General features: G+C 42.7%; 1 protein-coding gene across 1 annotated transcript in view; it reads right to left on the bottom strand.

Moving 5' to 3' along the window:
• Glp2r (glucagon like peptide 2 receptor) overlaps positions 1–20,354 on the bottom strand; it is a 55,669-nt gene extending 35,315 nt beyond the window's left edge. The window contains exons 1-6 of the mRNA XM_042694568.1: positions 20,190–20,354; positions 13,211–13,298; positions 12,802–12,906; positions 7,751–7,872; positions 2,813–2,919; positions 450–603 (exon numbers count right to left, since the gene is read on the bottom strand). Of these exons, the coding sequence (XP_042550502.1) occupies positions 450–603; positions 2,813–2,919; positions 7,751–7,872; positions 12,802–12,906; positions 13,211–13,298; positions 20,190–20,354 (741 nt within the window). The remainder of the gene's footprint in view (positions 1–449; positions 604–2,812; positions 2,920–7,750; positions 7,873–12,801; positions 12,907–13,210; positions 13,299–20,189) is intronic.
• Between the last annotated feature and the right edge of the window lie 709 nt (positions 20,355–21,063).

The raw sequence follows: 21,063 nt of genomic DNA, 5'->3' as shown, positions 1-21,063 counted from the left end.
GTATTGGCAAATAGAATCCAACAATATAGGAGATAAATAATCTGTCAATGCTTAATTTGAACTGTTCCAGGAATGCAAGGTTGGTTTAACAGGTTACCACATTACTAGCAGGATAGGAAAAATTACTTTCACTGTTGTAGAAGAGCCTTGTTGCTTTAAAAATGTGTAATTGAAAAAAATTGACCTGGTCCAATTCTTTTGCTAATAAATGAAAAAAAAATCCCTTCCTGAGAACACACAACAGAAGTTGTGTGCTCATTTGCATGTGGATTCCTTACCTGGCCCCCTCTTGGGAGGTTGTTCTAAGTCATGGGCTGATTCTCTAACTGAAAACCTTGTACATCCCTTTATCTTTCTGTTCCCCTCCCCAGTCCCACCCACCTTCCCTCTTCTTCCCAGTTCTAACCCATCAGGTAGGAGCCCCTTTTTGCAATGGGGCAGAAGACTACCTCCGACAGGTAGGACATCCATCCATTCTCATTGTCAGGCCTCTTGGAGTAGGAGTTGTAGAAAACCACATCCTTCACCAGCACAGCCACAGCTCTCAGGATGAATGAAGCAAACAGGTTCATGTGGATGTAATTGCGTGTGCAGTGGAGTTTTCTGCATAAAGAGAAAAACAAATGCCTTGCCTCAGGAAAGTGTGGCTGGGACCAGAACTCTGCCTGTCCTGCCTATGGATCCATTACTGAATGAAAACATAGGTACTGTGGTAGGCGTAGGGGTGGGGGTTATTCAAAGCTAGATGACTTGATTATGTGCCTTACTTCTTAGTGCCTCATTTTCCTGACTATAAAGTGAGGGTAACAACAGCTACCATCTATGTAACACACTGACCAATCCACATGAACACAGACTGTGGGTGTCTTTACACTTTGCCACTACAAGAGAAGTAGGACCTCTTGTTACCCTGGTTTTATGCCTAACAGAATTAAAGCAGAAGGCTTAAGCAACTTATCCAAAGTATCATGGAGGTGAGAAGAGCTAAGATTCAGATCAGAAACTCTGAGACTAGAGTATGGCTCTAGGAAGCTCTGCTATGTCTAAGAATACATTTCATCTCAAAAGGTTGGGGAGACTTCACCTGTGAATTCTGTATGAAGTCCATGTAGTCAATGCCCAGAAAAATGTCAGATATTATTAGGTATCCCCGGAGCCTCCTGCTGACTCTGCTAAACAGGCTGACAAAACACTGAATCTTCAGTCCCTCTAGCTGAAAGATCCTTTTCACCACTGTGAAGCCCCTACCTCCACCAATTTGCTTTATAGCTAGTATTACACATTTAATTTAAAAAAAAAAATGACTGGCACTGGTGGGGGGAGAAGTCCTGGTATATTATTACATACGCATCCTCCCTGGATAGGCCAGGAATATTTGAGGGGAGGGACTGGGCCTTGCTTTTCCCAAAACTCCAGACAAAACATACACCCAGTTAACCATGCTCAGCTGACATTCCTTTCTGCAGGGCTGAGCAATTATTTTTCCTGGGCTTGGTTCTGAACTTGGGAAGATTATGTGGAGGGAGATGTCAGATATGGGCACAAGAGGTGGAAAGTTCCCACCCTTCAAAGATTGCTCTTGTAAGATGATATGTGGTCATGACTTTGTTCTTGGAGCTGAAGCAGGTCCTGAGATTGGGGAGTCAAATGAAATGAAACCTGGGGCTAGCAAGCCCATGTAGAGATTGATCTGGAACTCACACTCAGATTTCCAGAATTCCCATCCTTGTGTCTTTCCATGCGGACTGCTCATTCTGTATTATATTTATTTCTGTTCCTGAAATGACCCAGACTTAGAGGTAGCCTCAGACAGCTCCTTAGTGGATCCAGAAATATCTCATTTGGTTGACTCTTACAAATATGATGTAGCAGCTAGATACTGGCACATGCCTGTAATTCTAGCTGCCTAACAGACTGAGATAAGGAGGAACAGGGTTCAAGGCCAGTCTAGACAGAAAAGTCCATAGATTCCATCTCCATGCAATAATCAGCAGAAAATCAGGCTGGAGATATTGCTCAAGTGGTAGAGTGACAGCTGCACAAGCAAGCTGAGCAAGAGCATGAGGCCTTGAGTTTAAATCCCTAGTACCACCACCACCAAAAAAAATAAAAATGACTCAACAAAATGCACTAGACTTTTGGATTCATAATGAAAACCCTCAGATTCTAGCCTGTGTGATTGGGATCCTGGCTCCATTACACACCAGCTCTGTGATTATGGACAAGTTCCTTCATCTCTCTATATTCCAGTAAAATTACTTATAAAAATGGAAACAATACTAATATTAATCTCTAAGGGTCAGAATTCATCTTATTCAAATTAGGAAGAGAGTGAAATGAATTGAGGCATACAAAGCACTAGGAGGAAGTACTTCAGTACTCGATAGTTTCCCAGGAGTTCCAGACCACCTAGGAAAATGTTTCCATGTCTTCTGTGAGAATGACACCTCTGGTGGAGCAGTGGTGAGAGGGAGCTGTGGTGGAATTTGGTGTAATCAGGGCCTAGACACATAGGTATTTCATCTAAAAGAGGCAAAGGTGGTGTGAGTTCTAGACTCAAGTTCAAGCTCTACACTCATCAGCCTTTATAGACCAGCAACACCTCAACAACTCTCACTGGAACTTAGACTCTCCTCTCTTCTCCTTATTTGCAAACTGGGATGATGGATGCACTTCAGATTACATCAAGTAGCTTTCAGCTCTAATGGTCCATGCCTTCACCCAGCTCAGGTATATAGTGCTTTCCAGAGGTTGTCATTGAGCAAATTCTATGATCCATGTCTGATCACAGGTGTGCAAAATTTCTACTCACCGAAGGAACAAGAAGAGGGTGAGAGCCAGGAAGAGGGAGATAAGGGACACGGAGTATCCCACAGTGTACATCAGCTGCAAGGTGGACAGCAAGGCATAGTGATCTACCTGAACACAAATAGAGAGTAGATGTGACCACCAAGACATGGCCTGCAACCCAGCCCCATGCTCAGGGCCACCAGCCTTCTAAGCATAGATACATGCTCCCTATCCCCCAACCTGTTTTGATATCTTTCCTTCCCTACCCTTGTTAATAATCCAGCAGGGCAGCAGACTGACCTCTGGCACCTCTCAGAGGACAAGGACCCCAATGAATGAGAAGCCAGAAGTGAGACTCAGCCCATGATTGAACCCACTGCCCAACAATGAATCATATCAAGTACAGAAGGGTACCTTGGGATGGAAGACAGGCTCTTTGCTCCTAGGGTGCTGTCACTAGAGTCAACGAATCCTGTTCTCTAAGGCCCTGATGGCTCCCTCCTAAAACAACTTTATATAGATAACTTGTAGAAGAAGGCCCAATCGCCTGAATCTTGCTTATCAGAATGCCTGTGTTATTAAGTCTAACAGCAGAGTCCCACCTTCTCATTCAACCCATCTTACATATCAATGTTAAGATTATGCATTTTGCCAGGCACTGGTCGCTCATGCCTGTAATCCTAGCTACTCAGGAGACTGAAATATGAGGATTGTAGTGCAATGCTGGCCCAGGCAGGAAAGTTTGCTAGATTCTATCAGCACAAAAAAAACTGGACTGAAGTTGTTGCTCAAGTAGTAGAGTGCCAGCTGTGAGTGGAAAAAAAAACAAGGATCAAATGTAGGAGGCCCTAAGTTCAAGCCCTAGTATTAGCACACATGCAAAAAAAGTAAATATCACAACAAAATAATAAAATTGTGCCTTGAATAGATATGAACTGAAAAATACACAATGATCAAATTCTGTATTTAAGAATAGAAAGGATTCTTTATAAGGGCACTGAAAATCGCCTGAAGTAAGATAAAGTAGCATTTCCATACTGCTATGCATGATTCCATAGCAAGGCATCTAAACATACTCGTTTATGCTTATGCACGTGGACACACAACCTACAAAGTGCCACTCATCATGCACCAGGGCCTCAGCATGCTGATAGCTGGGAAAACATGACATCCTTCACTTGCCAAAACTCTGAAGAGCAAAGATTTACAAATAGTGAGCTTTTGGGGGCAAAATTTCTACTCACCATAAGAAGCACAGGTAAACATGGATAGAAGATTTTTTAAGTGTTTGAATTCTTGGAAATAAGAATATTTGCAGAGGGGAGAAGGCAATACTCTTGTCCCCACTACTTTTTTTCTTTTGGGTTGTTTTGAGACATAGTCTTGCTATATATTCTAGGGTGTCCTCAAACTCACAATCTTCCTTCTTGAGTTTACAAGTGCTGCCATTAGAGGTGTGAGCTACTACAGTCTTCACTGTTCTAGAGTGGAATCCTTACTTCCTGTCTCTGAAAAGTCTTATTCTGCTGTCTCTACTCACTGGCTCAGGGATGGTGCTGCAGCAGACCAAAGCCAAGTTCACATCTGCTGAACTCAGTTTTGCACACTGCCTAGATACAAGAATCGGCCAAGGATCTCTAAAGTGAGCATTGACACCCAGACCCCATTACTTACCAGTTGACTCCGAATTTGTGAAACCATCAATTCAGCATTTATTGACAACTGTATGTAACATAATTTTTAATATAATTTTATTGTTATTATTAAGATGTTATGCAAAGGGACTACCAATTTAGGTAGTGAGTGTGATTCTTTTTTGACCATGTCACCCCTTCCTTCACTTTTCTCCCAGTTATATTTTTTTACCCCTGTACTAAGTCAAGGGTTTGGGAGTAGTCTTTACTATGATTATAACCTTATAGTTATAGCTTCCAATAAAGGAGGGAAGATAAGAAATAGACACAATGTGCTTTATTTAAGGCATTAAGGGAGCATAACTTGTGTGATGAAAAAAAGCCAGGCAGATTCTTAAATGCCATCCCAACTACACGTGTCATTTTGATCCCTTTAAGAGGTATGACCTGTCACAGAATAAAGCTACATAGGGAACACAGAATTCCACCAATCAAACCTAAAGTCTAAAGCTTTAGAAACAATGGTCTGAGCATGGGAAAGGCCCTTCATCTCTGATAGGAAGAGAGTACATACCACCTACTAGGTAGTAAAGGAACTGAGTCACATCTGGGGTGAGGTGTTGCAGACCCTGAATGAAACAGAACCAAATGACTAGATAGTGAAATGTCTTGGACCTGGAAAAGATCAAACCCACCCCCCAAAGGACTGAAAAAAAAAAGACTGAAAAAAATCACCTTGTGAACCATGCCATGTCCTACTGTCATGTGAGACCAGCTGGACAATTACCGGTAAGCCAGTTGGAAAACACAAGTGCTATTAAAAACTTAACTATGGATAGGTGCCTGTGGCTCATACCTGTAACAATAGCTACTTAGGAAGCCAAGATCTGAAGATCATAGTTTGAAGCCAGCTGGGGCAGTTAAGTCCATGAGATTCTTACTTCCAATTAACCAGAAAAAAAGCTGGAAGTAGAGCTATGGCTCAAGTAGAGTGCCAGCCTTAAGTGAAAAAACTAAGAGACAGTACCCAGGCCCTGAATTCTAGTCACAGTACCACCACACACCCGTGCATGTGGACACACTCACACGCGTGCACACGCACACACACACACACACAAATTAAATACTTAACCTTGTAAATTTACAATAAAACCAACTATTTCAAAGATAAATAGCTTTCTAGCTACTTTTCTACATTCAGTACATAATTACTTTCACTGTTCTGTCTACCTGATAGAAACATATCTATTATTAGCTTCTGCACATCTCTCCTAGATCTGCATCCTGTAACATCACACTGGCAGCTTGGAACTGGCCTCGGTAGGAGCATTTACACCACAGGAATTAGAAAATGTTACAGATCAGATCATTTCTTTTTTTTTTTTTTCTTTTGTTGGTCATGGGTCTTAAACTCATGGCCTGGTGCTGACCCTGAGCTCTTTTGCTCAAGGCTAGTGTGCTACCACCTTGAGCCACAGCTCCAACTTCCAGTTTTCTGGTAGTTGATTAGAGACAAGAGTCCCAAGGCCTTTTTGGCCTGGGCAGGCTTTGAACCAAAATCTTCAGATCTCAGCCTCGTAAGTAGCTACGATTACAGGCATGAGCCATCAGTGCCTGGCCAGAGACTTTCTTTCTCCTGGGGTAGAAGGAAATGTCTGCTAACACACCCACACTACTGCTGGTGATAACCAGACATAACGACCTTTGGGTCTCATGGTAACCATGTCACCTGAGACAGAAACCCCTACTTTCTTGTGTCAATTTGCTACTGTTATTTTGTATAAAAGTTTCCATTTTTGTCTCAACCAGGCAAAGTTTAACCAAATCATTACATTTCTTCAGATATAGGATTGTGCCTTACCTTAGTATTTATTACAAAAATTTCAAACATTAGCAAGTTTAAAGGAATTTTATAAAGAACATCTGTAAGCACACTGCTCAGATTTTGCCATTAAACCTGGCGTCAACATAACCTTCTCTCCACCCCTCAAATAGAAGAGTGATAAATTACTTGCACTGTCTGACATTAATTAGAATATGGTACATCCAAGGCTGTAATCGATTGCTGTAGTAGTTACAATATGAATTATATCAACAGGCACTTGATTTTAGACTTTAAATTGAAAATAGGATTAACATATTTAAGAAAATGTATTCAGTAAGCTAGAATTATTTAAGAATTAAGAAAGATTTGCTTGTTTAGGGTACATGAAATATTTCAAGCAACTGCTATCTTATATGTACCCATCTCACTTAAAATGTTAAGAGGTATTTAAGTAACTAGTGTAGAAATGGCAACAAAAATTAATCAAACACGTCCTTGAAAGAAAAAAGGAAGGAAGGAAAGGAGAAAGCACGTGGAGTCAAATCTGAAGGGTAGATTTGTTTATTCATTGGGCATTCTCTGAGCTGCCACGGTGATTTGCTGAGCATTTACTTTGCTGGATCCTGGATCCTGGCAGTAGGGCAATAATTCTACTGACTACATGCTAAGAGCTTGCTGACTACATGCCAGAATTTCTCCTAAGAAATTTACATCTCTTGTCTCCCTGAATCCTCACAATGATTACACACAGTAAATAAGATCCCTGTGGGATGGGTGACAAAGCAAAGGCCCAGAGGGGCAAAGTAATACAGCCAGAAAGTGAATAGTCTAAATATATGGCCAGGCTGCCAGGCCCCAGACCTTGTGTTGTGTCAAACTGCAGTCCCTGGCTTCTAGTGGATCTACACTCTCTGAGATGATAGATAGATAGACAGACAGATAGATTCGATAGATAGATAGATAGGCAGGCAGACAGACAGTAGATAATTGATAGGTAGAAAAGAGATATGATAGACAGACCATCAGCAAGATAGATGGTAGGTAGGTAGCAGCCAAACACCTGAGAATTTCTGAGAGTAACAGGTATAATAAAGGCACTCCATCAAGGGGTATAATTAAAAGTAAGCCCAACATCAAGGATATGATTAAAAAAAAAAAAAAGTAAGCCCAAGGGCCACTCTGAATTAGATGGCCATGGAAGGGCTCTCTCTGAAGGAAACAGTTGAACTGAAACCCAAGTGTAGAGAATTTGTAGGAAGGATTCAGGCACAAAGGCCAGGACAATTCTGGAGGCATTCCTTGCGATGTTGTGCTTCACCTTCATAGTGGAAGGAGTTCTGTGACTGCCGTCAAGGTTTATGTGATTGTAGACCTCACCTGGCTGAGTATGTGGTGGATGAGCTGGGAGAGGGCTCTTTGTATGACCTACCTCCTACCCCATACCCTGCAGGAAGGTGGTTTGGGGCCTGAAATGCCTTATTGCCAAACCAAGAAGACTCACGTTTTTTTTGAAGCTGTGGTTCTCGGAGCATTCGGAGTCATCCTGCCAAATATCTGTGGAGTTCTCTAGTGTCTGCCAAGTTCCCTGCACCAAGCAGTGTCTGTAGGCCCTTCCTGAGCTCTCTGAAAGTAAACAAAGCTCTAGAGGAAAGGTCAGAACATACCGCCCATTCCCTAAGCACACTGGAAGGTCCTCACCCTGGTGGCAAAGCTGTGGAAAATCCCAGGGAAAAGGGATTCTTATTTCCCCCTTTGGGGGCTCATTAACATCCCTATTGTTTATTTAGAACAGAAAGAAAAATGCGGAAGCCTCCAGATTTTGTAACAAACCATGATCTGCTAATGTCTGATGTGTTTATCCGATGTCTCTGGAGTTAGAACAGCACCCGGGTGACTCAGAGATGCTCTAATCCACATCCCCTCCCCCACAAGGTACAGCCCAGCTGGGAGATGCTGACCTGGGCTCCTATGCCTACTCCATGGAGATTCTCCTCCTGATAACCAAGAAGTGGCACCCATGAAGAGGGAACAGTGGGCATAGGGCAGATAGAACCCAAATGAAGCCTAATGTGTCACCTATTCACAAACTGGTATTCTGAGACCAGCACTTCCACCCTACAGTCCTGATGACTTTTTTGTCAGGAATTTGGAAGACCTCTATGCTTTCAAGGAGGATTAAATAAAATAATATATGTACCAATGATGGGCAAGTCACTCTGCCCATATTGGGTAATGGTGTGACTTAGTCATGCTTACTCCAGAAAACCCTCTCAGAAGTTCCTCCACCTGGAGAATCAATAAGAACTGGAAAGTTGCTGTAACCTCCTCCTCTAGATCATGCATGTCATAGACAATGCATTGGTACACACGTAGTACATCCACCTGCCTAGCTAACACCTTTGCCAAAGTATTGATTTGACATCACAAGCAGTATGCTCCAAACACTCAAGCCATCCTTGCCTTCTATCTGTCTCACATGGCCCTCCCTAATCATCTCCACTTTCCAATATATCCAGATCTGACACCTAGCCTTCTGCTTTCTTCCTGATTGGAGCCATCATCTCTCCTCAGAAAGTCTTGCCTCACTTCTCTGGGTGGCCCAGCTGCCAGTGAGCTAAACAGAATATAAGTGTGTATCAAACTTCTACTCAAGGTTGGGAATGTGGCTTAGTGGTAGAGTGCTTGCCTAGCACTCATGAAGCCCTGGGTTCTATTCCTCAGTACCACATAAGCAGAAAAAGCCAGAAGAGGTGTTGTGGCTCAAGTGGTAGAGTGCTAACCTTGAGCAAAAGAAGCTCAGGGACAGTGTCCAGGCCCTGAGCTCAAGCCTCAGGATTGGCAAAACAAAAAACAAAAAAAAACTTCTGCTCAAAATCTCCCAAGACTTGTCTAAGGATAAATCAGAGTCTTTGCATGGCCTTCCACAAAATTTTGTAAGACTGGGTTCTCAGATCTCTCTGTCTCTTACTACCTATTGATCATTCTTGCTTCAGCCTTATCTCTCTACCTTTCTATTCTTGAAACAGCCCAGGCAGTTCCCGAAATAGTCCTTGGCAGTAAGGTGTATTCTTTTGTAAACATAGCTCCTTTATTGACTAATATTAACTAAAGCCTTCATCCTCTTTTTGTTGTTGTTGTTGTTGTTGGCCATGGGGCCTGAACTCTGAGCCTGGGCACTGTCCCTTAGCTCTTCAGCTCAAGGCTAGTACTCTACCACTTGAGCCACAGTGCTACTTCCAGCTTTTTCTGCTTATGTGGTGATCAGGAATCAAACCCAGGGCCTCATGCATGCAAGGCAAGCACTCTACCACTGAGCCACTTCCCAGCCCACCTTCATCATCGTTAAGTGATGGCTAAACATCACCTCATTACTGAGGCTACTAAATGTACAATACACTCACTCTTTGCACCCCCATCCCTCCAGCCATTCTCCCCATGCTATCTATCTAGAATACATCACATCAGTACTTACAAGTGGGGTTTATTGATTATCAATGACTTTCTTTCTGGAAGGAGAGGAAATTTATTCTGTTTGGGTTACTAATGTACACCAAACACTGAAATACCATGTCTGGTACACAATAGATGCTTAGTGAATGCCGATTAGATGAGTCAATGACAACAATGCCACTTGACATTTATGTTCTCCATGTCAGTCTCTATGCTCTAGGCTGAGCATGCTACCCTGAACAGGGCATGACTCAAAGTCTAACTGGGAGAGTACAAACAAAAAGTGGCATAAGTCGTTACCAATGCCACATGGGGACTTCACAGGTAAATGGGAGAAGCTGGAGAGTTTTACTTAAAAGATCGAAGATTTAAGTTGTGTTTTGGGGCAGAAATGTGCAGGCAGAACCTTGGGGGAGACATCTTAGACCGGAGAGTAAGCAAAGGCACAAAGTAATGGTAACTGGTCAGGTAAAAGGGCCTGGCAGTTGTTCATTTTGCTGGAGTGGAAGGAAAGGGGGAAATGGGAGAGGATGCTGACCAGGGAGCAGAGGCTCATGCATGCCATTTGACTGGCATTTTAGAAGGCCTTGTGGAGGGAGGCTGGAAAGGGCCAGATCGGGGGCTGAGGATAAGCAAGTCAGAGGGCGCTGGTGAGCCCTCAGTAAGGCAGGAGCAAAAGGAGATAGAAGGGAGACGAATTGGCAGACCCAGCTGCCAACCAGAGGAGGTAGGAATTTGAATGGAGCCACCTGGAATTTGAAGCCATCCCTGAATGGGAAGGGTTTATTTCTTCTTCCCTGTTCTCATTTTCTTCTCTTATCTCCCTATTTCTACTCCTTCTGGTGGGAGTCTTGACCACTTTACCTCCAAGATTATTCTTCATTTTTCCCTTCCCTCCAGTCTCTCAACTCTGCCCAAATCCAAACTCCTAGCAACTGATTCTTTTGGTCACCACAGTCATCTCTAGACTCACCTTCCTGATTCCTCAGTCCAACAGCCGCATGCAGTCAATGATGTCTTTCCTAACTACAGATCTCCTATGTCTTCTTATGTTTTAACCTCTTCCATGACTCTATGCACCTTCCTATACACAAAATCAGTGTGGCACAGCTTCCTTAACAGTCAGGCTCCAGGCTCACTGAACAACCATAGACTTCAATACAGCCTATATTTGCCATCTCATTCCCTTCTTATATCATGTTTATCCCTTTAATTGTATCTCAAAGTATCTGCTGCATCTCTTCACATTTGAAGTTGCTCTCCAAGCCCTCCCACTGTCTCCGTGGTCTCTTTTTACTTTTCTAAAGCTACGAGGATTCTAATGCTTGAATGCAAAAATAAATGTTTAGGGAAAAGAATCACTTCCCCAGTTTTGCAAATCATATTTCTATTAGTGTATGCCAGAAACTCCTAAGGTAGAATGGACATACGCTTTTAGATTCTGGGACTGATCTTGGACCCAGCTTCAGCTCTCATTTACAAAGCACCTGCAAGCCAGACACTGGTGGCTCCTGCCTGTAATCCTAGCAACTCAAGAGGTTAGATCTGAGGATCACGGTTCAAAGCCAACCCCGGGCAGAAAAGTCCATGAGACTCTTATCTCCAATTAACCACCAGAACTGGAAGTGGCGCTGTGGCTCAACTGGTAGCATGCATGCCTTGAACTGAGGAGCTCAGGGACAATGCCCATGCCCAGAGTTAAAGCCCTAGGACTGCTACAAAAAAAAAAAAAAAAAAAAAAAAAAAAAAAACACTTGCTAGCCAGTCATTGGTGGCTCACACCTGTAATCCTAGCTACTCAGGAGGCTGAGATCTGACGATCACAACAATTCAAAGCCAATCCCAGGCAGGAAAGTCTGTGAGACTCATCTCTAGTTAACTACCAGAAAACTGGGAATGGCTCAAAGTGACAGAGCACTAACCTTAAGCAAAAAAGCTTAGGAACAGTGCCCAGGCCTTGAGTTCAAGTACCACAACTGACAAAAAGAAGGGAAAAAAAGTACCTGCTAAGTGGCAAACTCTCATTGTTCCTCTCTCTCATTAATTCCTCAAAATTACCTTAAGAATTTGCTAGTATTCACATCACTGTTCAGACAAGGAAATTACAGATCAGAGGCTCCAAGAACTTAACCCAAGTGCTAAAATATAAAATAGAGGGACTGGACCTAACCTTGGAGCTTCTGACTTAAAGTTGAGTGTTCTTTCTACTTCACTGAACTGGCTCATGGGAAGCTTCCATAGGGCCTGTTGGCCTGAAACATTCAGATCCCTCTGTTCCAGAAAGTTCTCTAGTACCTTTTCTTCTGTCTTCTCCAAGACATCCCACATCTCCATATCTTCTGAGTTGAGACTAATTGGATTACATCATAGGACAATTCTATATATTATGTCACTAACTCCCAGAAACTCATCTTCATTGAATATATATATATATATATATATATATATATATATATATATATATATATATTCTCTCTCCTTCTATCTTCTTCATTCTCTCCCCTGGCAGAGTAAAATGATCAAGAGGTCATGTTTCTGGAGCAAGTGGTGGGGATGAAGAACATTATCCTGAGTTCCTATTATTCACTTCCTTTAAACAGGATCAAGGTAAGCTAAGTGATTAATTCTCTATGCAAACCCCATGGCGCTTCACAGCACCAGTTCAGTGACACTTCCTCCCAAAGCTGATGCAAGGGAAAATTTAAAGTCCTTGCCCTAACAAACCACAAGTTGCATGGCTGTGAGTGTCCCAGGCTCCCCCACCCCCTTTCTCTTCTCCATAACTGACTATTCTTAATCCTCACTGCCACCAACTTTCTGAGGTATCCAGATCTGGACTCTATCACTCTGTCTTCTACCAACCCAAGAGGTCTATGGTATAAATGGAACCACCCTAAGTAGAACTACAGGGAGATACAAGGAGAAAGAAGATGTCATACTGAAATCTGAGAAGATCTATGTGGGGGAAGAGGAGTTGGTGCTCTTCCCCCTAACTGCCTCCTCACTAGCCTCACCAAGAGGAGCTGGTCTTTCAAGAAATTTGAAAAAAAAATTACTTATTTCTTGTTGTCAGAAATTGGTAAAAAATAATATATTTATTACCTTTATTCCACCAAGGCAAGTAGGAAGGGCAGGGAACAGAGACATTTCCAGGAGAAGAGTGAGGCCAGCACACATATTGATCGAACGTTCCTTTACAAAATATACCTAAGAAGAGAAGAGAAGAGGGGATTGAATGGGCACCGGTGAGGGTTGTCTGATAGAAGCAGAACCCTCTGCCCTGCCCTTGAGAGTTGGTCTAGCTTTCATAAAGACTGCTACAGACCTCCCTCTTTTTAGAAGGTTCAAGGATGAGAAATTATTGGAAGAATTACAGAAATGTTGTGTTTAACCCCAAACATTTTGGCCTGCCGGATTCCCTGACCCATGGGAATTGTAAGGGTCAATCAATGATGATCACTGTGGTGAGCTACCAAGCTTGGGGCAACTGATAACCAAAGTATGTGCTTACCAGAAGTCTCTTTGAGTAAATCTTTCAGGCACTTCTCCTTGTATTGAGCCCACTTCCGTGTTGTCTCCTCTAGAAGAGATCCTGGAACCTGAGCAAACAAGAGCAGTTACCCCTCAAGTAGTACCAAACTCAGATTTGACCTTGTAGCTGCCCATCAGGCCTCCAAAACTTCCCAATGAAGTGCCCTGTGGCCTGCACCAAGACACAGAATTTCTCTACTAGCTTATGTCTGTCTTTCATTTTTTTTAATTGTGAAAATACTGTACAGAGGGGTTACAATTACATGGGCAAGATAATGAGTACGTTTCTTATCAAGCATTATAGCCTCTTCCTTTGTTTCCCCTTCCCATCCCTTCCCATCCTTATCTTTCAAAAGTACATATGAAATGTATAGTCATAACTTAATCAGAATGGCTCAAAATATAATTTTTGGTTCAAAATCTTTAAGGAAGGGTTACATTTCAAGAATTCTAAGCAAGATAGTCATTTCATCCAATACATTTATGCTAAACCTTCACACCCTCCCACAACTGGTTAACTACACCCTCAGACTATTTGGATCCCCAAAAGAATCATCACAAAGGACTCAATAATGTGCATGAGAAAGACCTGCATCATGCAGGACCTGTTTGTATAGAGCCAAACCCACCGAGCAGATAGATGCTGAGTTGCTGTACAGAGAGACCCTGAGATGCTTTTCTTTCTGACCTTTGTCTATCTCATTCCATGGATCTTGGGAACACAGTCCTTACATTTAAGCTGTGCAAGCCATGGAGCAAAAACCTTCTCTTTGTGAACTTGTACCATTTCTTTTGATTTGAAGATAGGCCTTTCTTTCTCTTATCCTGTCCAGTTGACTGGCAAGAAGGAGGTGAGTGGACACAAAGATGAGCATGTTTCTAATCCTAAAAAAGAATTTAGGCCAGGCCCCAGTGGCTCCGGCCTGTAATCTCGGCTACTTAGGAGGCTGAAATCTGAGGATCGAGGTTCAAAGCCAGCCCTGGCAGGAAAGACTGTGAAGCTCTTCTCTCCAATAAACCACCAGAAAAGCTGTAAGAGTTACTGTGGCTCAAGTGGTAGAGCACTAGCCTTGAGCTGAAGAGCTGAGGGACAGCGCTTAGGCCAAGAGTTCAAGCCCCATGACTGCCAAAAAAAAAAGATGAGATCTGAGTATCTGGTTTCAAAGCCAGTCTGGGAATGAAAGTCTTTGAGAATCTTATCTCCAATGAATTGCTCAGAAAAAAAAAAAAAAAAAAAATCCAGAAACCATGCTATGGCGTAAGTAGTACAGTGCTAGTCTTGCACAAGAAGAAGCTCTGGGACAGTGCCCATGCCCTGAATTCAAGCTCCAGGACTGGTTAAAAAAAATTAGGATCCAGTAATGTAAGGTAATATATAATCAGCTGGTAAAAATGTCCGGATGAGTTCTTCTCTCTGTGATTCTGCCCTTGACTTGGAAATTTTATCTTTTTTCACAAGACATAACAGACTCAGATGCTGTTTGGGACCAACCAGGTAGATAACCCCAAAGAAAGAAAGCAGATGGATGTCACAATAGGGAGAGGAGAAGCATATGTATATATGCTTTCTTTGAGCTGTGGAGTGCCTGCTTTTGCTCCCTGAGTAGTAAATCCAATCTCCCCTCCCCCGACATGCCATGATGGCAGATCTGTAGGTTCCTGGTTTGCACCTCCCCCAGAGAATGAAACAACCAGCTTTTTCCAGAAGAGCTTGTGTTTTGGGTCACTATTAACACAGAGGTTTCCAGATTTTTCTCAGTGCATGTGATCTTACAAGCTTAGTAATTTTCCAAAGTACTCCTAGACCAAAAGATATATTGAAAGGCCTTTATTAAGTAAATAGGTCCAAACAGTTCATAAATATTTATGTCTTAACAACTTAGTGCCTGTTGGGTATTGCACAACTTCACAAGCTTTAGAACTGGACTGAATATAGCCACCTTCATTTCCTGTTCCACACTGAGTTAGGTTCTGTTCAGTAGTTGCTTTTTATCACAACTAGTTTTTCAAAGATACCCTATCATCAAATGCAGGAGAATGATCTCACTTCATAGCTACCATTGCCTTGAGCATAGAGTCTAGTAAATGCCAAGAGGCACCACGGTACTCACTAAAAATTAAAAAATCTCAGAGTCCTCTGTGAGTTCGCAGTGGGGCCGTGGAGTACCTTGGCACACAGCTAGGGAACCATGAATTGGCCTTCAAGGAGTAACAATAACAATACAATAATTGGTATCTGTCCCTTTTCATTTGTCATGAGCTTTAAATCTCTACTAATACCCTTCTTTTGGCTATGGCCCAAGAAGTAATAAGTAAATTGATTAGCATATTATTTTTAAAAAGTAAATATTCCAATGGGACCATAACTGACTCATGCTATTTCTTTTAACAGATTTAGCAGGTAGTAACTAAATAGTAAGTTTCCAGAGTCCTCAAAGACCTCCAAGTCAGACCCTTCCTTGCATAAAATGTTATTTATGCCCTCAGGGGCCTCATTGGGCTCTGCCTAATGAAGAGATAAGAAAATCAGTCCTAATCAGTCATATTCTCCTAGCTCCCTTGCTCTTTCTATAACAAATGACCATGGTCAAAATCCCAGGTACATAGGAGGAGGATATAGAAGGATCGCAGTGTGAAACCAGCCCAGGCAAAAAAAGTTAACAAGACCTTAATCTCAAAGAATATAGTCAGGTACAGTGGCATATGGTTGTAACCCCAGCTACTCAGGGACCTGAGTATAGATAGGATGATCTGGGTCTGAGGCCAGCCCTGGGCAAAAGTGAGACCTATATTAAAAAAAAAAAACTAAAAGCAAAAAAGATTGGGGGCATGGGTCATGTGGTAGAACACTTGCCTAGCAAATGCAAGGTCTAGAGTTTAAATTCTAGTAATATTAGATTTAAAAAAAAAAAAACAGAAAAACAAGCTAAAGCTAAAAACTGCTGAATTTGGTCAGCCTAGGTAAGCTGGACAAAATCAGGCTGTCTTCTAGTACTTGTTCTAAAGGCATCAAAAACATAGGAAGGATATCCAAGTTCATCCACAGTCAAGCTCCCAATGAAACAAGGAAAGGAAATATATAGGTGGATTTTCTTCTAACTGGAAAGGTTCAGCTTGACCCTCCTTTGCTTGCCTAGCCGCCAGTACCCTCTGTGTTGAATATGTCTGAGAAGGGGATAACAAGAAGAGGGTAAAATTAAACCTTGCTGTTGATGTTCTTTAAATCTTTTCCTTTGTTTCAGAATGAATGTCTTTCACTGCAGATAAAACAGAAATTACAGGTTCCCCTAAATGGGAGACCAGAGGAATTTCGTCTCATCACTCAGTAATTTCTATCCAGACTCTTTTCTCTGCACACATATTTTACTTTCTTCCTTTCCATTTCTCATTGAGTCCTGCTCTTATGGCTTTTCATTTTTCACTTAGAAGATGTATCGTAACTATTTCCATTTCAAAAAAACATATCAAGTAAATAAAACACCCTCTGTTGACCACATATTATCCAATAAACAAATGTAATGTAGCTTTGTTTTAAAATACTCCAGTACTTGGGGCTGGGAAGGTGGCTCAGTGGTAGAGCACTTGCCTTGCATGCATGAGGCTCTGGATTCGATTCCTCAGCACTCCATAAGCAAAAAGAAAAAAACTGGAAGTGGTGCTGTGGCTCAAGTGGTAGAGCGTTAGCCTTGAGCTAAAGAGCTGAGGGGCAGCACCCAGGCCCAGAGTTCAGGCCCCACTACCAGATCAAAAATAAAATAAAATACTCCAGTACCAAATAGCAAAACTGTTTTCAGACGGTTTCAAAGATAAAGCATGTTTGATGATGATTCTCAGTTCACCATTTTATTTTCTTAGGAGAAACTCTGAGTTGGAATCTCTAGGTGACCATTTTTAAAGGGTTTTTTGATCATGTCTAAACTCCTTCCCCCTCCCCCACACACATTTTTTTACTTGAAACTCTGTCAACACTTCTGCCAATAATGTATAAAATCACTTCTCTAAGAGCCTTCAGGAGTTTATGATTTTGAGTTGGGTACTGGTGGCTCACATCTGTAATACTAGCTACTCAAGAGGTTGAGATCTGAGGATTGAGGTTCAAAGCCAGCCCAGGCAGAAAAGTCTTATTTCCAATTAACTAACAAAAATCCTGAAGTGCTGGTATGGCTCAAGTGGTAGAGTACCAGCTTTGACCAAAAAAGCCAAGTAAGAGCACAAGGCCCTGAGTTCAAGCCCCAATACCAGTACACACACACACACACACACACACACACACACACAAAGAGAGAGAGAGAGAGAGAGAGAGAGAGTTTATGACTTTTTTAATGCAAGGACTTAACTAAACAATGCAAATGAGTGAGAGGGTGTACACACTCTGCTTGTCTTTAGAAACCAAACTATCTCTGAGAATTTCTCATTAAGTGAATTTTATGAAGACTTCCTGCCTGCAAACATCTCACAGTCCCCTGTATTCCAGGCAGGGAAAATAGATCTGAGCAAACGTCTTCATGGATGTCCACACCAAGCTTTGGAATATAAACATCTGAAGGAAGAAGATGAGGTTGGAGATAGGGACCAAGGAGAAGGTCATTGGGATCCTAGCCACACATGGGAAGACAGCGTCACAAACAGGGTGGCAAGGGGGTAAGGGAACACACACACACACACACACACAGCACAGCACACACAGCACACTATTAATTATGGAAATACCAGTGCAAAGGAACGAAGGTGTAGCCTTGTCAGCATCGTAAGCCAGCCTGAGACACTGCAGATGCTGCTTTTATTATATATAAATAGTCATATGTCAGCAGCTCCCAAGAGTGCTAGACGTGACAGAACACAAGGCTTCCACCCGCTGGGTAGACACAATGGCTCCACTCACTCACAAGCTACGTGAGGAAAGGCAATCGTGCAGCTCATCTGTTGCTCACTTTCCCATCTATAAAATGGGTGCAACTAATAATGTTCTTCTCAGAGGCTGGTCGTGAGTATTAAGCAAGTGGATATGTCAAGAAGCATTTTGTAACAACACAAATGTCCAGCACGATAGCAGCGCTTGGTATGGGGTAGGCAGTGGATGTGTTTGCAGATAGAAAGAGATGACAATGAAGCAATTAGCTAGACACATCCATTGGGTTTACGGTAAAATATTCAGAAAATAGAAACACTGATGACAGTCCTCAGCCATGATCCCACAATACTAACAATGGAAGTCCTGGGGTGGATACAGACGAGAGCATCTCCTGGTCTGCCATCACGGCAAGAATTCCTCCAGACTAAGCGAGTCATGGTTGTGTATACCTACAGTACCGGATATGCAGGAGGTAGAATCGGGAGGATCGAAGTCTGAAGCTACTTGAGACAAAAGCACAAGACCCTATCTGAAAAAAGAACAAAGCGAAAAAGCTTGGGGTATGGCTCAAGTGGCTGTGTCTGCCTGACAAGCACAGGCCCTGAGTAGGGCACAAAGAAGGAATTCTTCCAGACCTCTGATGGGGCTCACTCTTAATGTCCATGAGGGCTCGAAGGCAGTGGAGAGAATCGTGATGCAGACAGTTAGTGGAGTTTCCTGCCTCCCTAGTCCCTGGTAAAGCCTCTATCTCTGGGGCCAAACAGGAACTGACCTTAGCCAAGAAGCAACTATTCCCTGGGAATAGTTCCTTTTCTCAACTGAGCAATACTGGGGTTCCTTCACATTATAGCCCCTTTAAAAATGGGACATTGGAAAGAAAAGAGACAAAGACCTGATTTCCTTGGATTAGAATAAAGCAAGCTGCCAGGCCCCAGTGGCTCACATCTGTAATCCTAGCTACTCAGGAAACTATGAGCTGAGAATCCCAGTTCAAAGCCAGCCCCAGTAGACAAAGCCAGAACTTAAGGTATGATTCAAGTGTAAAGTATCAGACTTGAGTAAAATGCTAAGACAGAGTGCCCAGGCCCTGAGTTCAAGACCCAGTACTAGCACAAAAGAAAAAAAAAGTAAGCTACTAGAAAGCCCAACTATAAGAGACACAATCTATTAACATATCCTGGAAACTGTCAACTTTCTGCCATTTATTGATGTAGGGGAAAAAATCATGATATAGGAAAAAAAATCCATGGACTCAGTTTCTCCATCTATAAATGGAGATAACAAGAGACCCTACCAAATGGAGCTTCGGAAAGCATGAAATCAGAAAGAATTTGTTTTATTACTAAATAACAACTATAATTTGAGCCTACAATACATTTATTGTTTTTAATTGTATATAAATGACTGGTAGAAAAATGTATAGAAGAAGAATAAGCCCCCAGATAAGGAATGAAGGTGATCTCTAGCTGATGGAATTGAAGTGATTTGTGGTTTATGCTTAAACTTTCTTAAATTTTATGCATCTTTTTTTTAACATTGAACATTCTAGATTTATATAATAAATTGAAAGGAGGAAAAAAGGGAGGAAAGGAAAGAAGGAAGGAAGGAAAGAAGGAAGGAAGGAAGGGAGGGAGGGAGAGGGAGGGAGGGAAGGAGGGAGGGAGGGAGGGAGGGAGGGAAAGGACAGAGGGAAGAATAGAGGAAGGCAAAGGAAAAGAAGAATAATGAATAGATAACTGCCCATTAAACATAAACAAGCCTGAGACAGGATAAAGGTGCCCAGATCCAGGCAGCAATTTTAAATGCTATGCAGAGTTCCCATAGACATGGGAAAATGCCTATAACATGATGTCAGGGCCAGCACAGAAAATACTTCATGCTTTATCATTTCAGCTGTGTAAACCAACAAACGTATAGAAAAGGATCTAAGGAAAACAGGCCAAAAATATCATTACCTCTGGATGCTAAAGTTGTAGCCAATCGTTATTTTCTTAATACTGGTTTCTAGTTCTCAAATTGCCCCTCCCAGGGACTTAAATGGCATTTGTAAATCAGATATGCACAACTAATCACATTAAAAATAGAAGAAAGGAAAAACTGCTCTTACTTGTTTGATGGAAACCAGCAGCAGCAGGGCAAGGAAGAGCCTCCCAGGGCCCCAGAACAATTGCTTTCCTTGAGAGAAGAGATGGCCAGTCCTCTGGGCATCCCTGATGCCCATGGTCAGAGCCTGCAGCCCAGGCTGGGTCCTCCCATGGCTTCTCCCAGGCATTTCCAAGCTTGGCTGGGACCTCATCCTCCTGGAGTCCTGTCACCAGTGTGGGCACATGCTTCTAGCAGTCCACGATGTACCACAGGCGGCCTCCTCCCGCATTCCTCCTCATCCAGAGAGCCAGAGAGCAAGTGTTTGCACAAGTCCTCTGCACCGTTTGAGTGTCTGAACACATCTAGAGTGACCTACCCAGTCTCCAACTTTCTCATCCCCCGCTGTCCCCTCCCAAAAGCAAGGAGATTTTTTTTTCCCAGATCTTCTCCACCACAGCTATGCTTCCTGGGATTTCCCCATAAGAAAAAGGCAGGCATTCAGTGGTTTCCACCCAAAATGTGGTTTGCTTTGTGCACAGGGCTCAGGTGAGACTCACTGGGGTTTGAACAGCTAGCTGGCAGAAGAGTTGGGCTGGAACCCATTCCCAGGCAATGTCTCTTTAAGGGTTGCTTTTTTTCTGCCCCCCTAAGGCCTTAAGCTCATCTAAGATGAGCTAGGTGGGGCTGGGAAGGTGGCTCAGTGGTAGAGCAATTGCCTTGCATGCGTGAGGCCCTGGGTTCAATTCCTCAGCACCACAGAAACAGAAAAAGCCAGAAGTAGAGCTGTGGCTCAAGTGGTAGAGCGCTAGCCTTGAGGTGAAGAGCTGAGGGACAGTGCCCAGGCCCAGAGTTCAGGCCCCACAACCGACCCACCCCACCAAAAAAACGATGAGCTA

The sequence above is a fragment of the Dipodomys spectabilis genome, unplaced genomic scaffold (assembly GCF_019054845.1).
Source record: "Dipodomys spectabilis isolate Male_0828 unplaced genomic scaffold, ASM1905484v1 ptg000004l, whole genome shotgun sequence".
Lineage (NCBI taxonomy): Eukaryota > Metazoa > Chordata > Mammalia > Rodentia > Heteromyidae > Dipodomys > Dipodomys spectabilis.
This window is presented reverse-complemented; position numbering and strand designations above follow the sequence as displayed.